This window comes from Pristis pectinata, chromosome 1, assembly GCF_009764475.1.
Source record: "Pristis pectinata isolate sPriPec2 chromosome 1, sPriPec2.1.pri, whole genome shotgun sequence".
NCBI classification, from domain to species: domain Eukaryota; kingdom Metazoa; phylum Chordata; class Chondrichthyes; order Rhinopristiformes; family Pristidae; genus Pristis; species Pristis pectinata.
The window spans coordinates 50,464,057-50,482,021 of record NC_067405.1 but is presented as its reverse complement, the minus strand read 5'-3'; the positions used below and the strand labels follow the sequence as shown (position 1 = coordinate 50,482,021).

The following is a 17,965-nucleotide window of genomic DNA, read 5'->3' as shown; positions in this document are numbered from 1 at the left end:
ATGGGTAACTAGGGAAAGAACAGGTCCTCAAAAGGAATAGTGTGGTTGTCTATGTGTGGAGTCACGGGAGATTGGCAAGGTCCTAAATAAATACTTATCATTTGTATTTACTGTGGAGAAGCTCATGGAAGCCAGTAAGTTCAGTGAAAAGAACACTGATGTCCTGAACCATATCAATATAGTGAGCTATTGGAGGTCTTGAGGTGCATAAAGATGGATAAATCCTGGGGGCCTGACCAAGCGCAACTTTGGACATTGTGGAAAGCAAGGGAAGAAATTGTTGGGGTGCTCGCAGAGATGTTTGTATTTTCCTTAGTCATAAGGGAGGCACCAGAAGACTGGAGGGTGACTAATGTTAAGATCATAAGATGCAGGAGCAGAATTAGGCTATTTGGCCCAACGAGTCTGTGGCAATTCAATCATGGCTGATTCATTTTTCCCCCTCAATCCCATTCTTCTGCCTTTTCCCTGTAACCTTTGATGCCCTTACTATTCAAGAACCTATTAACCTCTGCTTTAAATATACTCAATGACTTGGCCTCCACAGCCATCTGTGGCAATGAATTCCACAGATTCACCATCCTCTGGCCAATGAAATTCCTCCTCATCTCTGTTCTGAAGGGATGTCCTTCTATTTGGAGGCTGTGCCCTCTGGTCCTAGACTCTCCCAATACTGGAAACATCCTCCCCATGTCCACTCTATCCAGGCCTTTCAATATTTGGTAGGTTTCAATGAGATTCCCCCACCATCCTTCTAAACTCCAGTGAGTACAGGCCCAGAGCCATCAAATGTTCCTCATACGTTAACCCTTGCTTTTATATTCTAGTCCTCTCGAAATGAATGCTAACGTTGCATTTGCCTTCCTTACTACTGACTCAACCTGCAAGGTAACTTTTAGGAAATCCTGCACTAGGACCCCAAGTCCCTTTGCACCTCCGAGTTTTGAATTCTCTCCCCATTTAGAAAATAGTCTATGCCTCTATTCCTTCTGCTAAAGTGCATGACCATACACTTCCCTACACTGTATTCCATCTGCCAATTCTTTGCCCATTCTCCCAACCTGCCCAAATCATTCTGCAGACTCCCTGCTTCCTCAACACTACCTGCCCCTCCACCTATCTTTGTATCATCCACAAACTTGGCCACAAAGCCATGAATTCTGTCATCCAGATCATGTTGTGCCTTTATTTAAGAAGGGCTGCCAGTACAAGCCAGGGAACCATAGGCCAGTGAGCCTAACATCAGCACAGCAGTGGGTAAATTACTGGAGGGGATTCTGACAGACAGAATCTATCTTCATTTCGAAAGGCAAAGACTAATTAGGAATAGTCAGCATGGCTTTGTCTGTGGGAAATCGGGCTTCACAAATTTGATTTAGTGTTTTGAGGACTAAGAGGACTGATGAGGGCCAGGCAGTAGACATTGTCTATGAAAACTTCAGTAAGGCTTTTGACAAGATATTGCATAGTAGGCTGGTCTGGAAGGTGAGATCACATGGGATGCAGGATGAGCTAGCTGATTGGGTACAAAATTGGCTTGGTGGAAGCAGTCTGAGGGTGGTAGAGGACGGTCTCAGATTGGAGGCCTGTGACCAGTGGTGTGCCCCAGGAATTGGTGCTAGATCCCCTATTGTTTTTCATATTTATGATGATTTGGATGAGAATGTACGTGGCATGATTAGTAAGTCTGCAGGTGACACAAAGTTTGGTGGTATGGTGGACAGTAAAGGTTGTCTAAGGTTACAACAGGATCGAGATCAACTAGGAAAGTGAGCAAAGGTATGGCAGATAGAATTTTACTCAGACAAGTGTGAAGTGATGCATTTTGGGAAGCTAAACCAGGGCAGGGCATAACACAGTGAATGCTCGGGCCCTGGGGAGTGTTGCACAACAGAAACCTAAGGGTGCAAGTGCATAGTTGCTTGGAACTGGTGACACAGGTAGACAAGATGGTGACGGTAGCATACATTACATTTGCTTTTAGCAGAGGAGATGTTGAGTACAAGAGTTGGAACGTTATGTTGCAGTTGTACAAAACGTTGGTTGGGCCGCACTTGGAGCATTATGTACCGTTCTGGTTGCCATACTATAGAAATGATGTGATCAAGCTTGAGAGTGCAGAAAAGTTTCACAGAATGTTGCCAGGACTGGAGGGCTTGAGTTATAAGGAGAGATTGGATAGACTGGTACGGTTTTACCTAGTTTGAAGGAGGCTGAGGGATGAACTTAAAGAGATTTATAAAATAACCAGGGAAAGAGATAAGGTGGAGGTCACAGTGTTTAGGGAAGTCTAAAACTAGAGAGCATGGGTTTAAGGTGAAAGGTAAAAAGTTTAAAGGGGACCCGAGGGGGCAAGTTTTTCCACACAGAGGGTGGTGGGTATATGGAACGAGCTGCCAGAGGAAACTGTAGATGCAGGTACGATTATAATGTTTAAAAGACATTTGGACAGGTTCATGGATAGGAAAGGTTTAGAGGGATACTGGCCAAATGCAGGCAAATGGTACTAGCTCAGCAAGGCACCTTGGTTTGGCATGGACTAATAGGGCCAAAGGGCCTGTTTCAGTACCCTGTGACCGGGTTGAAAGGTTATCTAAATCCCATTTCAAAATCAGTCATATATGTGACAACATTTACTGCATTCTTCAATTCTTACAAAATGATATACCAATGTAGAAACTGTGGAGATTTTCCCATAACATAGAACATGGTTGCCAATCTGTTTAATTTTTAGGTCAAAGTATGAAATTAAAGTTGTATTAAAAAGAGATGATATTAAACAATAAAAACAATTTCAGCATGGACTTATAATTTCCTTACAACCCATGACTTTCCTTGACAACTGCAGTCTAACATACTTCATCACTTCAACCAAGTGGTGGCAGCATCCACAAAGCTATTGAGGTTGTAAAACAGGAACTTGGAACTTGCATTTGATTATGTTTGATTTCATGCACTTTTAGTTATGCTGTGGTCTGAAAGTACTCATTGTAGACTCGATAGTTTGGGGGACAGACAGGAGATTCTGTGGCCATGAAAGAGACACCAGGATGGTGTGTTGCCACCCACATGCTAGGGTCAAGGATGTTTCAGAGCGGCTGCAGAATATTCTCAAGGGGGAGGGTGAGCAGCCAGAGGGACTTATTTTAGCTGGAGGTCTGTGACTAGTGGTGTTCCTCAGGGATCTGTACTGGGACCTCTGCTGCTTGTGATGTATATAAATGACCTGGATGAAAATGTAGATGGGTGGGTTAGTAAGTTCGCAGATGATATGAAGATTGGTGGTGTGGATAGTGTAGAAGACTGGCAAAGGATACAGAAGGATATAGATCAGTTGTAGATATGGGTGGAGAAATGGCCAAATGTGAAATGTTGCACCTTGGGAGATGAAATGTAAAGAGACAGTACATTGTTGATGGCAAGACTCTTAACAGTGTTGCTGAGGAGAAGGATCTTGGGGTCCAAGTTCATAGCTCCCTGAAAGTGACTCCACAGGTTGATAGGGCAGTAAAAGCAGCATACGGCATGCTTGCCTTCATTAGTTAAGGCAGTGAGTTCATGAGTCAAGAAGCTATGCTGCAGCTTTATAAAACTCTAGTTAGGCTGCATCTGGAGTATTGCATTCAGTTCTGGTCGCCCCATTATAGGAAGGATGTCGAGGCTTTGCAGGGGGTGCAGGAGAGGTTCACTAAGAAGCTGTCTGTATTAGAGGGCATGTGCTATAAGGAGAGGTTGGACAAACTTGGGTTGTTCTCTCTGGAGCAGCAGAGGCTGAGGGGAGATCTGATAGAGGTTTATAAGATTATGAGAGGCATAGATAGACAGCCAGTATCTTTTCCCCAGGGTTGAAACATCTAATACCGGAGGGCATGCATTTAAAGGTGATAGGGGGCAAGTTCAAAGGAGATGTGCGGGGCAAGTTTTTTCTTTACACAGAGAGTGGTGGGTGCCTGGAATGCGCTGTCTGGGGTGGTGGTGGAGGCAAATACGATAGAGGTGTTCAAGAAGCTCTTAGATAGGCACATGTATGTGAGGGAAATGGTAGGATATGGACATTATGTAGGCAGAAGGGATTAGTTTAGTTGGGCATTTTATTACTAATGTAATTGGTTCGGCACAACATTGTGGGCCAAAGGGCCTGTTCCTGTGCTGTACTATTCTATGTTCTAGATGAAGTTACCCTAGGATTTTAATAATTAATGTAGATTCCACAAAATGCACTCCTAGAATTTGGATAAATATTCTGGAATCTTACCTGGATACTTTTAACTAATTCCATGCCTATCATATAGCTCTAACTTTTATTAAAGTAGGAACAAAATAAACTCTAAAATCATGCAAACTCATGATGTATGCAAGATGCTCATTTATCTTGAGCCCAGTGGGAAAGTAAAAGACAGCAATTTAAATGTTAAAGAAATCTTGAACTAACAATATTCAAGCAGCAGCTATTTTTTTTTACAAATCTGTTGTTTTTGGTTTCATCTGGCATTATATAAGGGCTTTTATTTACAATATTTTAAATTCAACATTGTGGAAGTCCTTGGTAGCATGGTGGTCAGATACTAATGTTCTAAGTGAGTTGTGAGGAACTTAATTTTAGAGGTTTACTGAAAGTAATGACAAATTTTATAACCTCATTTTGAAAACAAAATAACTAGGCAAATACCAAATATTCTTAGAATAAATTAAATTGACAATTTTGGACTAAACCATCAAGTTCATTCCTTTGCAAGGACACACAAGATAAAATAAGGACCTACATGTTCAAATCCAATCCCAACATATATGATCCAATTAAAAAAAGTCAATTCAAATTGCAAGCTGACAAATGGTTGGTCATGAAATATTCTGCAGTAGGAAAATTCCACCCTGTAAAATTATTGGTGCATTTTGATAAGAAATCGCATGGAAATTATCAGGTTATTTTTGATGAAGTCATATCAAATTTTTATTACTAAGCAATAATTAATTTGCACAACTCAACATAACTCCATGTGATATTGCCAATGTAAAAGCAAACTGCCATTTATATTTGAGGTTACCAGCAACTTTTTCTTCATCAACAGTCCATGCCAAGCACGTTCTTGCTTTCTGCATCCCACTTAGTATGTTGATACTTTTCACACCACTGAATGATTATTCTGAAGTACCCTGCATTGCTTACTGTCTGTACTATGACAAAATAGTACTATGACAAAATGGACCATAATTTACTATCAAAATTATGGTGAGATTAACTTGTGCATGAGTATTACAAAAACTTTAGGCAGATGGAGTTAAATGAAGCCATTCATAAGATGCTGTTTGAGATGTTTTGGCCTATTGTCAATTTTATGATTATGACATTTCATTATGTGACTCAGCATGAAATGGACTGTAATTGCTGCATCCATGCACTACATGTGAACAAAACTAGGTACAGAAAGCTAGATCTTGTTTACTTCAATTGAAATGTTCTTTTAACCATGTGTTGGGTGTTCATTACTGCATTCAACATCAACAACACTGAAAATTAACTAAGATGCCTCATTCCTGTGGTTTTGATCATTACTGGAGATAGCAGAAGTGTAATACTTAAAGTTAGAAAACACTTATTACTTTTCCTTTCTCTCACTCTCAATCTAATATTTTGTTCGCCATTTGCTTCACCTTTTGTACCTTCTTTGTTACCAACTTCACACTTTTTTCCCTTCATGGTAATGTTAGATTTGTAATCCTTCAATCCGACAGGTTTAAGAGATATATCAATCACTTCTCCTGTTCACTCGAGTTTTCAAGCCCAGTTCACCTTCACCTTGCTATTATCAGCTCATACTTTTGGCAAATAATAGTTATCAGCCTTGGTTTCAGATTCCAAGTTACTAAACTTCAGATTGTTTCCATTACCAAGGGTACTATGGTGACAACCATACTACCAAGGCAAAGTGGCCATGTGTATGATATATGGTACCAGCAAATCTAAACTGAATTAGACTACAGCCTAGGAATTATGCCTATCAGCCACCTAATAAATTCAGATGTGGTTGAGGTTGTAGACCAAATTCTACTTAAAGTATCAAACACAGCTTGTCATTGCATTTCATTCTTCAATCCAAGGATGGACTGGAATAATTAGTCAACGGACATTACACTAAACAATCAATAATATTTTGTCTTCTCATGCAAGTATTGTTGCAATGCTGTATTAACCAGGATGTTTTCTTGTCAATGAAAGAGGCTCATAGCAAATTGCAATTTTGCTAGTTAATTACAATAATTTGGAATGCAATAAACATTAAGGATACCAATATATTGAGCAGTTCCACTTCATATACATCTCTAACGTAGACAACAATAAACCAGTCTTTTAGTGTTTCATAGCACATTCTGTTATTCCAGATTATATCAAGTTCACTATCTAATCTAATGCTTGACATTTTCTTGCTTTTATACAACAACCTCACTGTACAGTTCAAACTGACTACTCAGATACATCTGAGTTGTACATCTCAGAAGACTTACAAGCTATAATGCAAACAGGAGTTCAGTGCTGATACATATTACTGAGTGACAAGCTGGCCGACCAAAATTGGTTTGATTTCCCATTTATAAATTTCTCTTCCTCTTACTTCCTGAATGCAATGACACACGTTAAAGGCTGCCTGCCCAAGTGACAAGCCTACTTCTTATTACCTTTTTAAATAAATGATACATTAGCCTAGGAAAACATTGCATGTTGGTGTTGATAGCACATAATATTCTGCCTCTGACATTAAAAAGATGAAGTAACAGGAAGTAGGTTTGTCATTTGGGCTGGTAGCATTTAAAATGCGTCATCAGATTAAAGTACAACTCACTATCACTTCTGTAGCTATGGTGGTTTAATGCTTCCAATCGGGGGATGAACTTCTAGTCAGCTGATTGACCCAATTAGTATCTTTCTTTTAATATAACAGCCATGATAGGAAATGTCAGATACCATCTCTGGCAACTTTCATGTTTCTTTTGCCAGCGTGGAGACAATAGATACTTTTATACACAATGGCTGACAAGGATATTCACAATATAAAAACATCTTGTACATATACATGTAAAACAATGTCATTCCTGCGTAACACCACGTCACAATTTTTTCACTGGCAATGACAAATTATTTGGATCAGAACACTGAGTCAACCATTTGTGAGCTTGCAGAATACTGGAAAATATGCAGCAGGTGGAGTTTAGATAATAGTCTATGGATGCAAGCCAATTTATATAACTTTGAGGACAAGGCCAACACACGGCACATTTCCTTCAAGGAAGACAATTACATGGCTTTACATTTGTTATGGGAAATGCCAGACATCTTGAAACTATGCCAGAGTACCTGGTAGAGGTTACGTATAATTCAAGAGAGGGATCTTTGATTCCAACTGAGAATATGCATTAAGCAAATTCAAAAGTGAACTATATAGATAGATCAAAATAAATAAAAAGCTATGGGGAAATTCAGGGAATGCTGCTAATTGGATAACTCTTTCAAAATCCCAGCAAAGGCACAATGGACATTGTTTGATTGCATTAATATTCAGAGAAGAATTCTGTGAAGATTACCCAGATTGATATCGGGTATTTTTCCTCTCTATTTTCTTTGCCTCTCAGAAGATTGCTAGCTGGGAGTTAATAATGCATATGACTCTCACTTGACTGACTAGATCTGCTCGAGGGACCAGATGATCTATCCACAACCCCTTTGCACAGATCTGCATGGCAAGAATGAATTCACATTTCTATCCAGAGTGACTTCATCAGCTCTAACCGACACCAAGAGATAAATACATGTCCAGAAAACATCACTGCAGTCCATCTGTCTGATGTCATCTGTTCTGCTTGTATACAAATGCAAATCTCCGATACTGAATTCCAGTTGTATCAGTCATTAAATAAGGCAAATCCACCATAAAATTATCACAAATAAATGATGCAAGACAAGAGACAAATGATAGCTTAGCATGTAATTAGCTGGCCATCCATGTAACAAAAACACTTACATGGGCAGAACACTTCCAACACTATCAAACCTTTTGATTTTGCATCACATTTGGAATCCATAAGGTATTGGCAGTGATTTAAACTTTATGATAAGTCTTTGGCACCTGGCTACATTCCTCTACTTTGGTCAAATATCTATTTATCCCAACTATTTCACTAACATTTTAGTAAGAAATAGCAGGGTAAATACTCTTTTCAAAAAAAACAGCTAAAATACTTACAAATTTATCAGAATAAATCAAATGGTTTGGGGGCAAATATATGCCCTAAATGTGTTAAAATTATAACAATAATGCGGGCAACCTCTGATGCTAGTAACATTGCTGCTGGACATGAATAAAAGTAGTGAGTACTGGCAAGTCAACACAGGGAAAGTCATTTATTCTTCAGAAGAGATTTTTTTTCAGAATCCAAAATTCTATAAAAAATCCACCAGGTAACATTATGGTTTTTTATACAATAAAATGGTTCGCTCCAAAATTTCAGTGGACACTACGTGTCAATCACATCAGTCCCAGTCTGGAGTCACTTATAAACCAAACCAGGCAAGGATGGGAGATTTCTTCCCCAGAATCACGTTCAGGCTTCGATCCCTCCACCAACAGGACAACTTCTCTCTATCCACTCTGTCTAAATCCCTCACCATTTTATATTGTTTTACTTTCAGATCTCCTTCAGTTTCTCCAAAAAATCCTTCAAAGTGTCGCAGTCTCTCAAATCTATCATTCTGGAAAATGTTTTCTGAAACCTCTCTAATACTTCCCATCCTTTCTATAATGAGGCACCTAGAATTAAACACAATACTCTAGTTGTTTCAGGTCAGACTTTTGTAAAGATTCAGCACAATTTTCCTGCATTTGTAGTCTAAAGTTTTCCCCACCAGTGAGGATAAACTGACTGGCCTGTAATTGCTGGGATTAACCTTTCTCCTCTTTTTGGAATGCAATAAAGTCCTTTGTTTAAAGAGGAGTTCAGAAGGCTGTCAAAGGATACAGCTGGATATAGACCAACTAGAAATGTGGGCAGAGAAATAGCAGATGGAGTTTAACCTGGACAAGTGCGAGATGTTGCACTTTGGGAAGACAAATGCAAGAGGAAAGTATATAGTCAATGGTAGGACCCCAAGGAGCATGGTTGTACAGAGGGATCTTGTGGTGCAAGTCGATAGCTCCCTGTAAATGGCAATACAAGTCGACAGGGTGGTAAACGTAACACATGGCAGACTTGCCTTCATTGGTCAGGGTGTTGAGTACAGAAGTAGGGAAGTCATGGTGCAATTGTATAAAACTTTGGTTAGGCCTAATTTGGAGTACTGTGTACAGTTCTGGTCGGCACATTGGAGGAAGGATGTAGAGGTGTTGGATAGGGTGCAGCACATGTTCACTAGGATGTTACCTGGATTAGAGAATATTAGCTAAAAAGAGAGATTGGACAAACTTGATTTGTTTTCACTGGAGCACTGGAGGCTGAGGGGCAACCTTATATCAAATTATGAGAGGCATAGATAGGGTAAATAGTCAGAATCTTTTTCCCAGGGTAAAAATGTCAAATCCTAGAAGGCATAGCTTTAAGGTGAGAAGCAGAAAGTTTAAATGGGATTTATGACGCAAGTTGAGTGGTAGTTGCGTGGAACGTGCTACTAAGTGAAGTGGTGGAAGCAGATACAACAGCAATGGCTAAGAGGCATTTAAGCAGACACATGAACAGACAAGGCATGGAGGGATACAGACCATGGATTTAGTTTGGATTGGCATCATGGTTGGCACAAACATTGTGGGTTGAAGGGCCTGTTCCTGTGCTGTACTGTTTTATGTTTTATTGAAAGATCATGATCAGAATCTTGGTGATATCAAAATCCAAGGATGCATCCCATTCAGTACCAGTGACTGCTTTAAATTCAGCCAACTTTTCTAATACCTCCATGCTATCAATTTTTAACATATCCAGTGTCTCAACTATCTCCTCCTTCACTACCACTTTCAAAATACCTCTTCACTGGTGCAAAGAGATGAAAAGGATTCATTTAGTAACTTAACAGTGCTCTGTGCATTCATGCAAGTTCCCATTTTAGTCTTTAATAAGTCCCACTGCTCTACATACCATCCTTTTACTATTTATGTGCCTACAGACCACCCCTAGATTTGCATTTAAATTGGTGGCTTATCTTTTCCAACGTGCTCTCTCTTATTCACTTCCTCTCTGATTCTTTTGCAATTCAACTGGTTCTCACTGGTGTTTACAAGATGACTCGTGTCATTAGCTGTCACTTTTTGCTCTGTCTTTCTCCGTATCTCTTTAATCATCCAGGAAGCTATTTGTTCTTCCTGTGCTCCTCGTAGGAATATGCCTCATTAGTGAAGGACATTGGTGAACCAGATGGGTTTTCTCAGCAAAATAGTAGTTCCATTGCCACAATTACTGTAGCCAACTTTCTTTTTAATTTAATTCCAGATTATTTAATTAATTGATGTTAAATTCCACAGCTACTATGACAAGATTTGTTAGTAAAGCAACTGAATTACTAACCTGGTGTGTTATCGTTCACTTGTCACGAACCTACTGAACCAGTTTAAAGGGAACAGACCAAAATGAAAAGTTCTTTATTGCTGAGACCTGTGCTTCAAAGTGGCTGTTCAATTTATGTTGACCATCCTCTTCTCCTCTTCTTCTGCAGTTCCTCAGGAGTGAGGATGATTTCCACTCTGGTTTTGTGGATTCTGAGGTAACGGAGGAGGCTAATTGCAGACCATTTCACAGATGAGACAGGTAGTGACTGTTGGAGTGGTGGGTGGGAAGTTTATGAGATGGTGGCCTCCTTCTGCCACTTGCGCGGGGCTTTCGAGTGTCTGCTTTGGAGCCTGATATAAATTACATGAACAACTTGACCTAATAAACATAGCCAACTAGGTGTAATAAAGGCCTCAACATTGGGATTTTGGATTGGGAGGGGACAATTATCCTTCCAGTGAACTTGAAAGAATTTGTGGAGACAGCATTGGTCATATTTTTCCAATGCTTTGAGATGCCTGCCGTAGGTAGTCCAGGTCTCAGAAGCATAAAGGCAAGGATAACTACAGTCCAGTAAAAAATGAGCTTCGTGCCAGGTCTGAGGTCTGGATCTTTAAATACCTTTTCCCTAACTGACCAAAGTTTGCACTGTGAGGTGGCTTCTGAGTTATGGGAAGCTGTCTGCACTTTCCAGGATCTTGATGTGAACCTTTATTGTCAGTGAACAGGCTGGTGCTACGAGGACAGATTGCTGATGACCTTTGCCTTGCAGATGTTCTGTGCAAGGCCCGTTACATGGTAAGCAATAAACCAGTGGACGATGGCTTGGAGCTCAGCCGCCAAGTGTGTGTGTGTGAATGTAAGTATCAACCTGCATACTGCAGCCTGACTATTGAGGCTTGGGTAACCTTGCTGTTGGAGTGTAGTAGCTGTAGGTTTGAACATGCTACCATTAGCTCTGAAGATTAATTCCATTCCCCAAGGAAGTTTGTTGAAGGCAAGGTGCAACATTACAACAAGAAAACTTGAGAAAAAAAGTGTTGGTGTAATTACTGTCTTGCTTGATACCACTATTCATCAAGATTGGCTCCATTGTAGACCTATTGATTAGGATCTAGGCTTGCAAATGTAAAATGGAGGTCAATTTCTATGGACAACCAAATTTGAGCAGTGTGTTCCTGAGTGCTGGAGTCAAAAGCTCTCATGAAGTTTTAAAAGGCCATGTAGAATGGCTGGCATCACTCCCTGCATTTCTCTTAGGAGTTGTTGTACAATGAAGGTAGTGCCCACTGTGCCTCCAGATGAATGGATTCCACACTGCAACTTGGGCAGCAGCTCTTTGGTTACCGGGAGAATATGATTGAGATTCTTGTCAATGAATTTCTGTGGCAGGCAACAGGAAGGCCCCACTGTAGTTAGCCAATTTGAACCTTTCTTCTTTCTTGAAGATGGCCACAATTATAGCATCTCCAAAGTCCCCTGATATATTCTCCTCACACTGGATGTGGAAGATGGAGGATCCATGGCTGAATGTCTTCACTGCCAGATTTTAGAACTTGAGAATAATATTAACACCACTAACTTCTAGGGAAGGATAAATACAGTGCATTTCAACTACAGGAAATTTATTCTGTACACATCACTATTGAAATCTGATCCTTTGTTTGAAAACTACCAAGTTAAGGAAAAAGGAATTAAAACAGAGCAGCATGTCGAAACATTCATTGTCAGAGCTTAAAACTGTCGGGCCAGACTTAAAATACAATCTTATCTGCTGCATATGTCTTTTCATGGGATGTTCAATTAAAATAATGTCCCTAGGTTCTACATTTACAAAGTCGTCTAGATCTCAAATGAAAACGATGAGCAGCAAATCTAATTTTTACCCCCAGTTACTTTCAATGACAAAACCCTAAGTGAAGACGTTCCTCAGAATGTTGAGAGCACCAGTGGAATTAAAGCACATACAAATCTTTCATAAATAGGAAAGTAAAAGTGGTAAATGGCTTGAAAATTCCATAACTTGACATTAACATGCTGTTGGGGTAAATGCACTCTTTAATTTTGAAATACAGGGCACTTCTCTTATGTTAAATTCTTTCCCTCTGCATTGAGACAATAGTTGTTTTCATACTTTCTAATAACTTAATAACTTCATGTTATTTCCGAAAATAAAACCTTTTCCACTTTTACTGAAGTCCTCCAAGTAAATGTTATTGAACTTACCTTTATTGGTTGCTGAAATTCTGCCATGTGGAACAGGATTTCTGGTTCCTGGTGGATTTGGTCCTTCACCTTCATTGCTTTGAACCTATTCAATGGAATAAAAAATTATAATATTACCTCTGAAACCTCACAAGTGAGAATACTCTCAAGGGAAAGCAGAAACATGAGCCTGTCTTGAACAGGTTATAGCTCCGACCGTCACTGGTTCAGCTCTCTTGTTTGCATGTTGCCAGGCAGGGTAACCAAGGTCAAAGTTGTTTGTTAATCAACATTTTGATGGAGGTTTGGTAGTTGGAGAAAAAAATTTCAATATACAAGATCTGAGCAGTAGAACATCACACCAAAAATGAGGCATCAGGAGGACGGATGTTCAGAGACCAGAAAAAAAAGAGGATTGAAGTTTCAGAGGAGAGGCTATGGGCTGGAGGAGATTAGGAAATGGAAATGTAAGGAAAAGAAATTAACAGACAATGGAAGTATTTATTTTATGCTTTTGGAGAAGCAAGGTAGATTTAATGGAAATCTAAATTTGGAATTAAACATGATACAGGGAGGTGTTACAATAACCTGAAGCTTATGAAGGTGGATGAGGAGGGACTTGAACGAGGGAGTCACTTACAAATGTCAGCTAACATGGGATGCGGAAAGGGAAACTGACTTATGAGTTTAGTGGGATCAAAGTCAAGGAAGCAGGTGATGTATACATTTTCCCCTCCCTCAGCATCTGCACTGAGCCATATGAAAAAGATGGACAGATAAATCCTTTTATTGCCTGGTTTTAGAAGAGTTTAATGCAGAGGAGAACTGCTTATTTCTTCAGTAATTTTATCTCTCCATACAGTTTGCCTTTTTCACAAAGCAGAGAAAATGAGTTCCCAAGTGAAATATACTGAAGTGCAGGTTTTATGATTTTTTTTGGTGCAGTTAACTATGACTCTCATGAAGCAGTGATGCAGGCTTTAATTAAGTATGCAGTCAGAGACCATAATTGTAATAAGGTTACTGCAACTTTGGATTTCCTGCTGGTTTCCGCTCCTCTAAGGTAGTGGGGCAGTGTCACTGAGCTCAATTTGGAGGAGACTATGATGACTGGCAGAGAATCAAGCATGACCACTTGACCCACTTTTATTAAGACCTTCATTCATGCCAATAAATAAATCAGCAGATGAAATGTTCAGTTTACATTTGTGATATTGAGTGTATGGTAATGACTAGAACATGAAGCGCATTGTTTCCAGTTGATTTTGCCCCAATATTGAACAGAATTTTGTAAGACTGTTTAAACAATTTGAACTTTTTTTTGTTTGGCAATGGTTCAAAAGGTTATTTCAAAGAATATAACTTATCACTAAATTTATAAACATAAATTAGTACTATATCCAAATACACAAACTTTACCTCACTGAAACAACAGTGAAACTTTAACTATGTGCATGTTTAAGATAAAAAAATAAAAATTAGAAGATAAACATGTCAGAAGGTGCACATTATTAAGGAGAATGGGATGATGTAAAGTTTGTTTGTACTTGTTCACGACAGTTTTAATGGTTACGCCCATTCATTTGTCCAATACTCAAAACTAATTTGGCACAATGCAAAGAAAAAAGCTAAAATCCTGAGCTGGGTTCCTTACTCCATCCGACTTTCCAGATCAGCTTGACTGAAAGACACCTGCAAATCTATAACACGATCAACATATTATTTTTAAAAATGGAACCAAGCTGATTGCAAATAGAAATTAGCAGCCAAATACCCCAAAGGAGACTGGCTCAAATTTGTGCCTCTGAAAAGATTGTGCTTGAAATTTCAAAATTGACTTAAAGAAAGGATCAAATGGAAGGAAAATGCTTACAATGGCAGTGAATTAATACTGCAAATGATATATTAAACAGATCTTTTCTACGAACTTAACAAATTTGAAGGTAACAACTTGCCTCTTCCAAGTCAAATGAGAATTCCTTCTGCTCCATCAAGTTGCTCACCAATGGATTGTGCATTGATGCAGCTAGCCCTTTATCTGTGGTTGAACACACTGGGGACGTTGATTCAATCACTGTGTTTTCTTGTGAGAGGGCAGATGTCTGCTCATCAGTGGCAGCACGTTCTTCATCTGTGGATGCATGCAAGTCTATAGAAGAATCTGAGATACTACTCATGTCAGCTGAGCTGTTCCCCATTCCTCCTTTAGTGTAAGCAGCATCATTCTGCTTGGGTTCTATACAGCCATTTGTTACGTTGCATGCAGGTTCCTGAGGAATACACTCTGAGGGATAGAGAGGACCTTCACTTCCAGTCATCACTTCTTCAGTTACTGGTTTCAGAGAAGGGTCAGTCAATTTACGCCATTTCTGCAACCTCATTTCTTTCTTATGTTTTACCTCCTCTTTCTTCTCATCATCAGTAATGCTTTTGTCAGTTTCAAAAGAACATTGTGATGTCTTGGAATTTTCTGTGCCTGCTGGAACTGTTTGATTAGTGGTGTCTGTCGCTTTTACCTGCTGACCCCCAAATAAGTTGAGTTTTGATACCGTCTTCTTTAGTCTGCCAGCATTATTTCCAGCAGTAGCAACTTGGCCTGCAGTTGAGGCGTCAGCCACATCACCAATCCTCTTTACAGGAGCTCCAGAAACTTGAGAATATAGTGAGGAGAAAACATTAGCCACTGTGGTGAGAACTTTAATCTGGCGAAATCGACCTGGAATTGAAAGTAAAATTTATTATTCAACAAATATGGGACAGAAAATAAAAAGGCAACAATACGTTCAAAGACTCAGAGCTAACATACACTAACACACCAATGCTTCTCCTTTCTCTATGATGTCACAGTAGTAGAAATACTACATGCTTAGAATAACCCTTCTTCTCTATTATATTTACAGCTATTGCTTATAACAGTACAATGCCTGTGTAAGACCTGACTTGAAGAATCTTGGATGGCTGCTGTCATTAATAAATCATATTATATTAGTTGAAATGTTCCTGTTGTAAAGTACATATTGTAATAAAGCGTACCACAAAAATACCACAAAAGGTAATTGTAAAACAATAATGATTGAGTAATTTATGCATAAGTATATCATTTTTAGATATTTCAGACCACCATGCTAACAGAAGACATACATGGGCAAAGCATTCATGTTTTGAAATAAATACAATGAAGATTTCATGGAACCCAATTGTAAACTAAGCTATTACCCTTCAGATTTGCTTCAGCAACACTTTGATGTGACAAGCAGATTTTTCACAATGTGATTCAAAATATAACTGTCCTTTAGTTAAAAATTGTGTATGATTGTGGTGGGATGGGGCACGGATTACAGTAAAAAAAAAAGTTTCATTTATTGAAGTTATGTTACATGCAAGATTTTTAATGTGAGAAAGCAATTTTGATAGCATGAGCATTTCTTTACATGGACATGTAAACTTGCCATGTATTCCATAATCAGTAATTCAAGTGAAAAATTAAAAAACGTACTTGTGAGGGCAAAATTTGGATTGTCCAATTCCATACGTTGCATTTGAGCATCTAAAAATAGTTTAAAATCTATTCCTTTTGCAAATGATGAAGCATTAAAAAATCGACATGGAATTTTAGATGCAAGGTCAGGTTCATCTGTTCCAAACCCAAGATTATAAAGGACGTCCTCAGGATCTTCTTCATAAAGGTCCAATAATTCCGAAACACTGAAAGGTATAAATTAACATAACATCAAATTTGTTGCAATGTTAAGATTGCTAAAATTTGAAAGACTGCACAAGTGCACCAAACATGTGAAGTGATTATAACACTGACCATGAAAATGAACAAATTGATATTGTCATTTGATTGTGCAACTATTACATTTGAGATTTTGTTGAATAACAAGGACTGCTTTCTCAAACAATAATGGGCAATCACCATGATTATATGATTAATCTTAGATAATTGACAGATCTGCCAAGCCTGTTTTTTCAGAATAGCTGTTTACTCAGGTACATGATTTTCTTGAAATTATAGGATATTATACTCCAAGTACAAAATACATTTATTAAATATTAATGATCAAGATAATATTGTTCAACTGGAAACAAAAAGCATTCACTAAACATCAGCCTACCTCGATACAGTAGCATTGCTCTTGCCAGAACCAGTGGAGTTCATGCTGCTTCCCATTTGATAAAACTTGTTACGTTTAACCTCAGCTGATGTGCCACTGCAATAGGGCAAACAATATTGATTAGAAATATAGCAAAAGCCTCTTCCTGGACAAAGGTGAAAAAATATTGTTATCTATTGAAAAAGAAACTAACCTTACTGTCAGCAATGAGTTGCTGTGAGGATGAAGGTAATTAGCTGTGGGTGGAAAACGCACTTCATGAACGATTGACTTTATAAAGACAATGCCTTTTAAGATTTAAGTAAACAATAGGATATATATATAAACATCTAGTATCATAATTCAAAAATTACAATCACCACTCCTTTACTTGCCAGTACATTTAATCGATCACTACAAATATAGATGTTCCTCGAAAAGACTGAGCACGAGTTCAGCTCTACTTTAAAACTTCAATGGCAACCACTCCTCGCTGCTTGTTCGGTTTTGCCAGCATATCAAAATAACTTGTGTAAAAGTAAAGTTGACCCTGTACAGACTTGCCAAATCTTGAGTCAAATTAGAGATGATGACTCATTGGAGTAAGTTTGTGGCTTTGCCTGCCTGGTGGAAAGCCTCAGCCTACATGTGTGCACATCAGAAATTCCAGAGCATGCTGCAGGCTATGGTTGGAAAACTAGCTATGATGTGTATGCCAAAATTCACAAGATTTCCCATCTATGCAAAACTAGGAAGGTGTCTTTAATTAGCTTAAATCTGTTGTTAAAAAGAGATGAATGTCAGTTACTATATTTTCGAAAGAAAAATAAGAAAGCTGCATACTACTCAGAAAACAGGAGTCAAAATGGGTTGAGGAATGAAGGGATCTGGGAATAGAAATACAGAAATAAGTAAAAATTGTGTTGGAAGTTAAGGCGGCCAATAAAAAGAACAATGATTCATTTCCAGATGCATTTATTTGCAAGATAATGATACAAAATTTGCCTCATATCTTGGTTAGAACAGGGGCTGACAACACAGCATTCCAACAACCGGGGCAACTAATGAGTAAGACTTGTTGTACAAGGAGGTTATGCTTGGTGCTTGCTGTGAGATGCGTCACAACAGTTCCCACTCTA

The 17,965-nt window shown here is 38.8% G+C and overlaps 1 protein-coding gene across 8 annotated transcripts in view; it reads right to left on the bottom strand.

Annotated features, from left to right (window-relative positions):
- The window catches only part of itprid2 (ITPR interacting domain containing 2), a 139,427-nt gene that overhangs the window by 25,105 nt on the left and 96,357 nt on the right, over window positions 1-17,965 (bottom strand). For all 8 annotated transcript variants that reach the window (XM_052012973.1, XM_052012942.1, XM_052012998.1 and 5 more), the window contains 5 exons: window positions 17,041-17,083; window positions 16,848-16,943; window positions 16,226-16,434; window positions 14,685-15,445; window positions 12,751-12,835 (listed from right to left, as the gene is read on the bottom strand). In XM_052012973.1, the coding sequence (XP_051868933.1) occupies window positions 12,751-12,835; window positions 14,685-15,445; window positions 16,226-16,434; window positions 16,848-16,943; window positions 17,041-17,083 (1,194 nt within the window). The remainder of the gene's footprint in view (window positions 1-12,750; window positions 12,836-14,684; window positions 15,446-16,225; window positions 16,435-16,847; window positions 16,944-17,040; window positions 17,084-17,965) is intronic.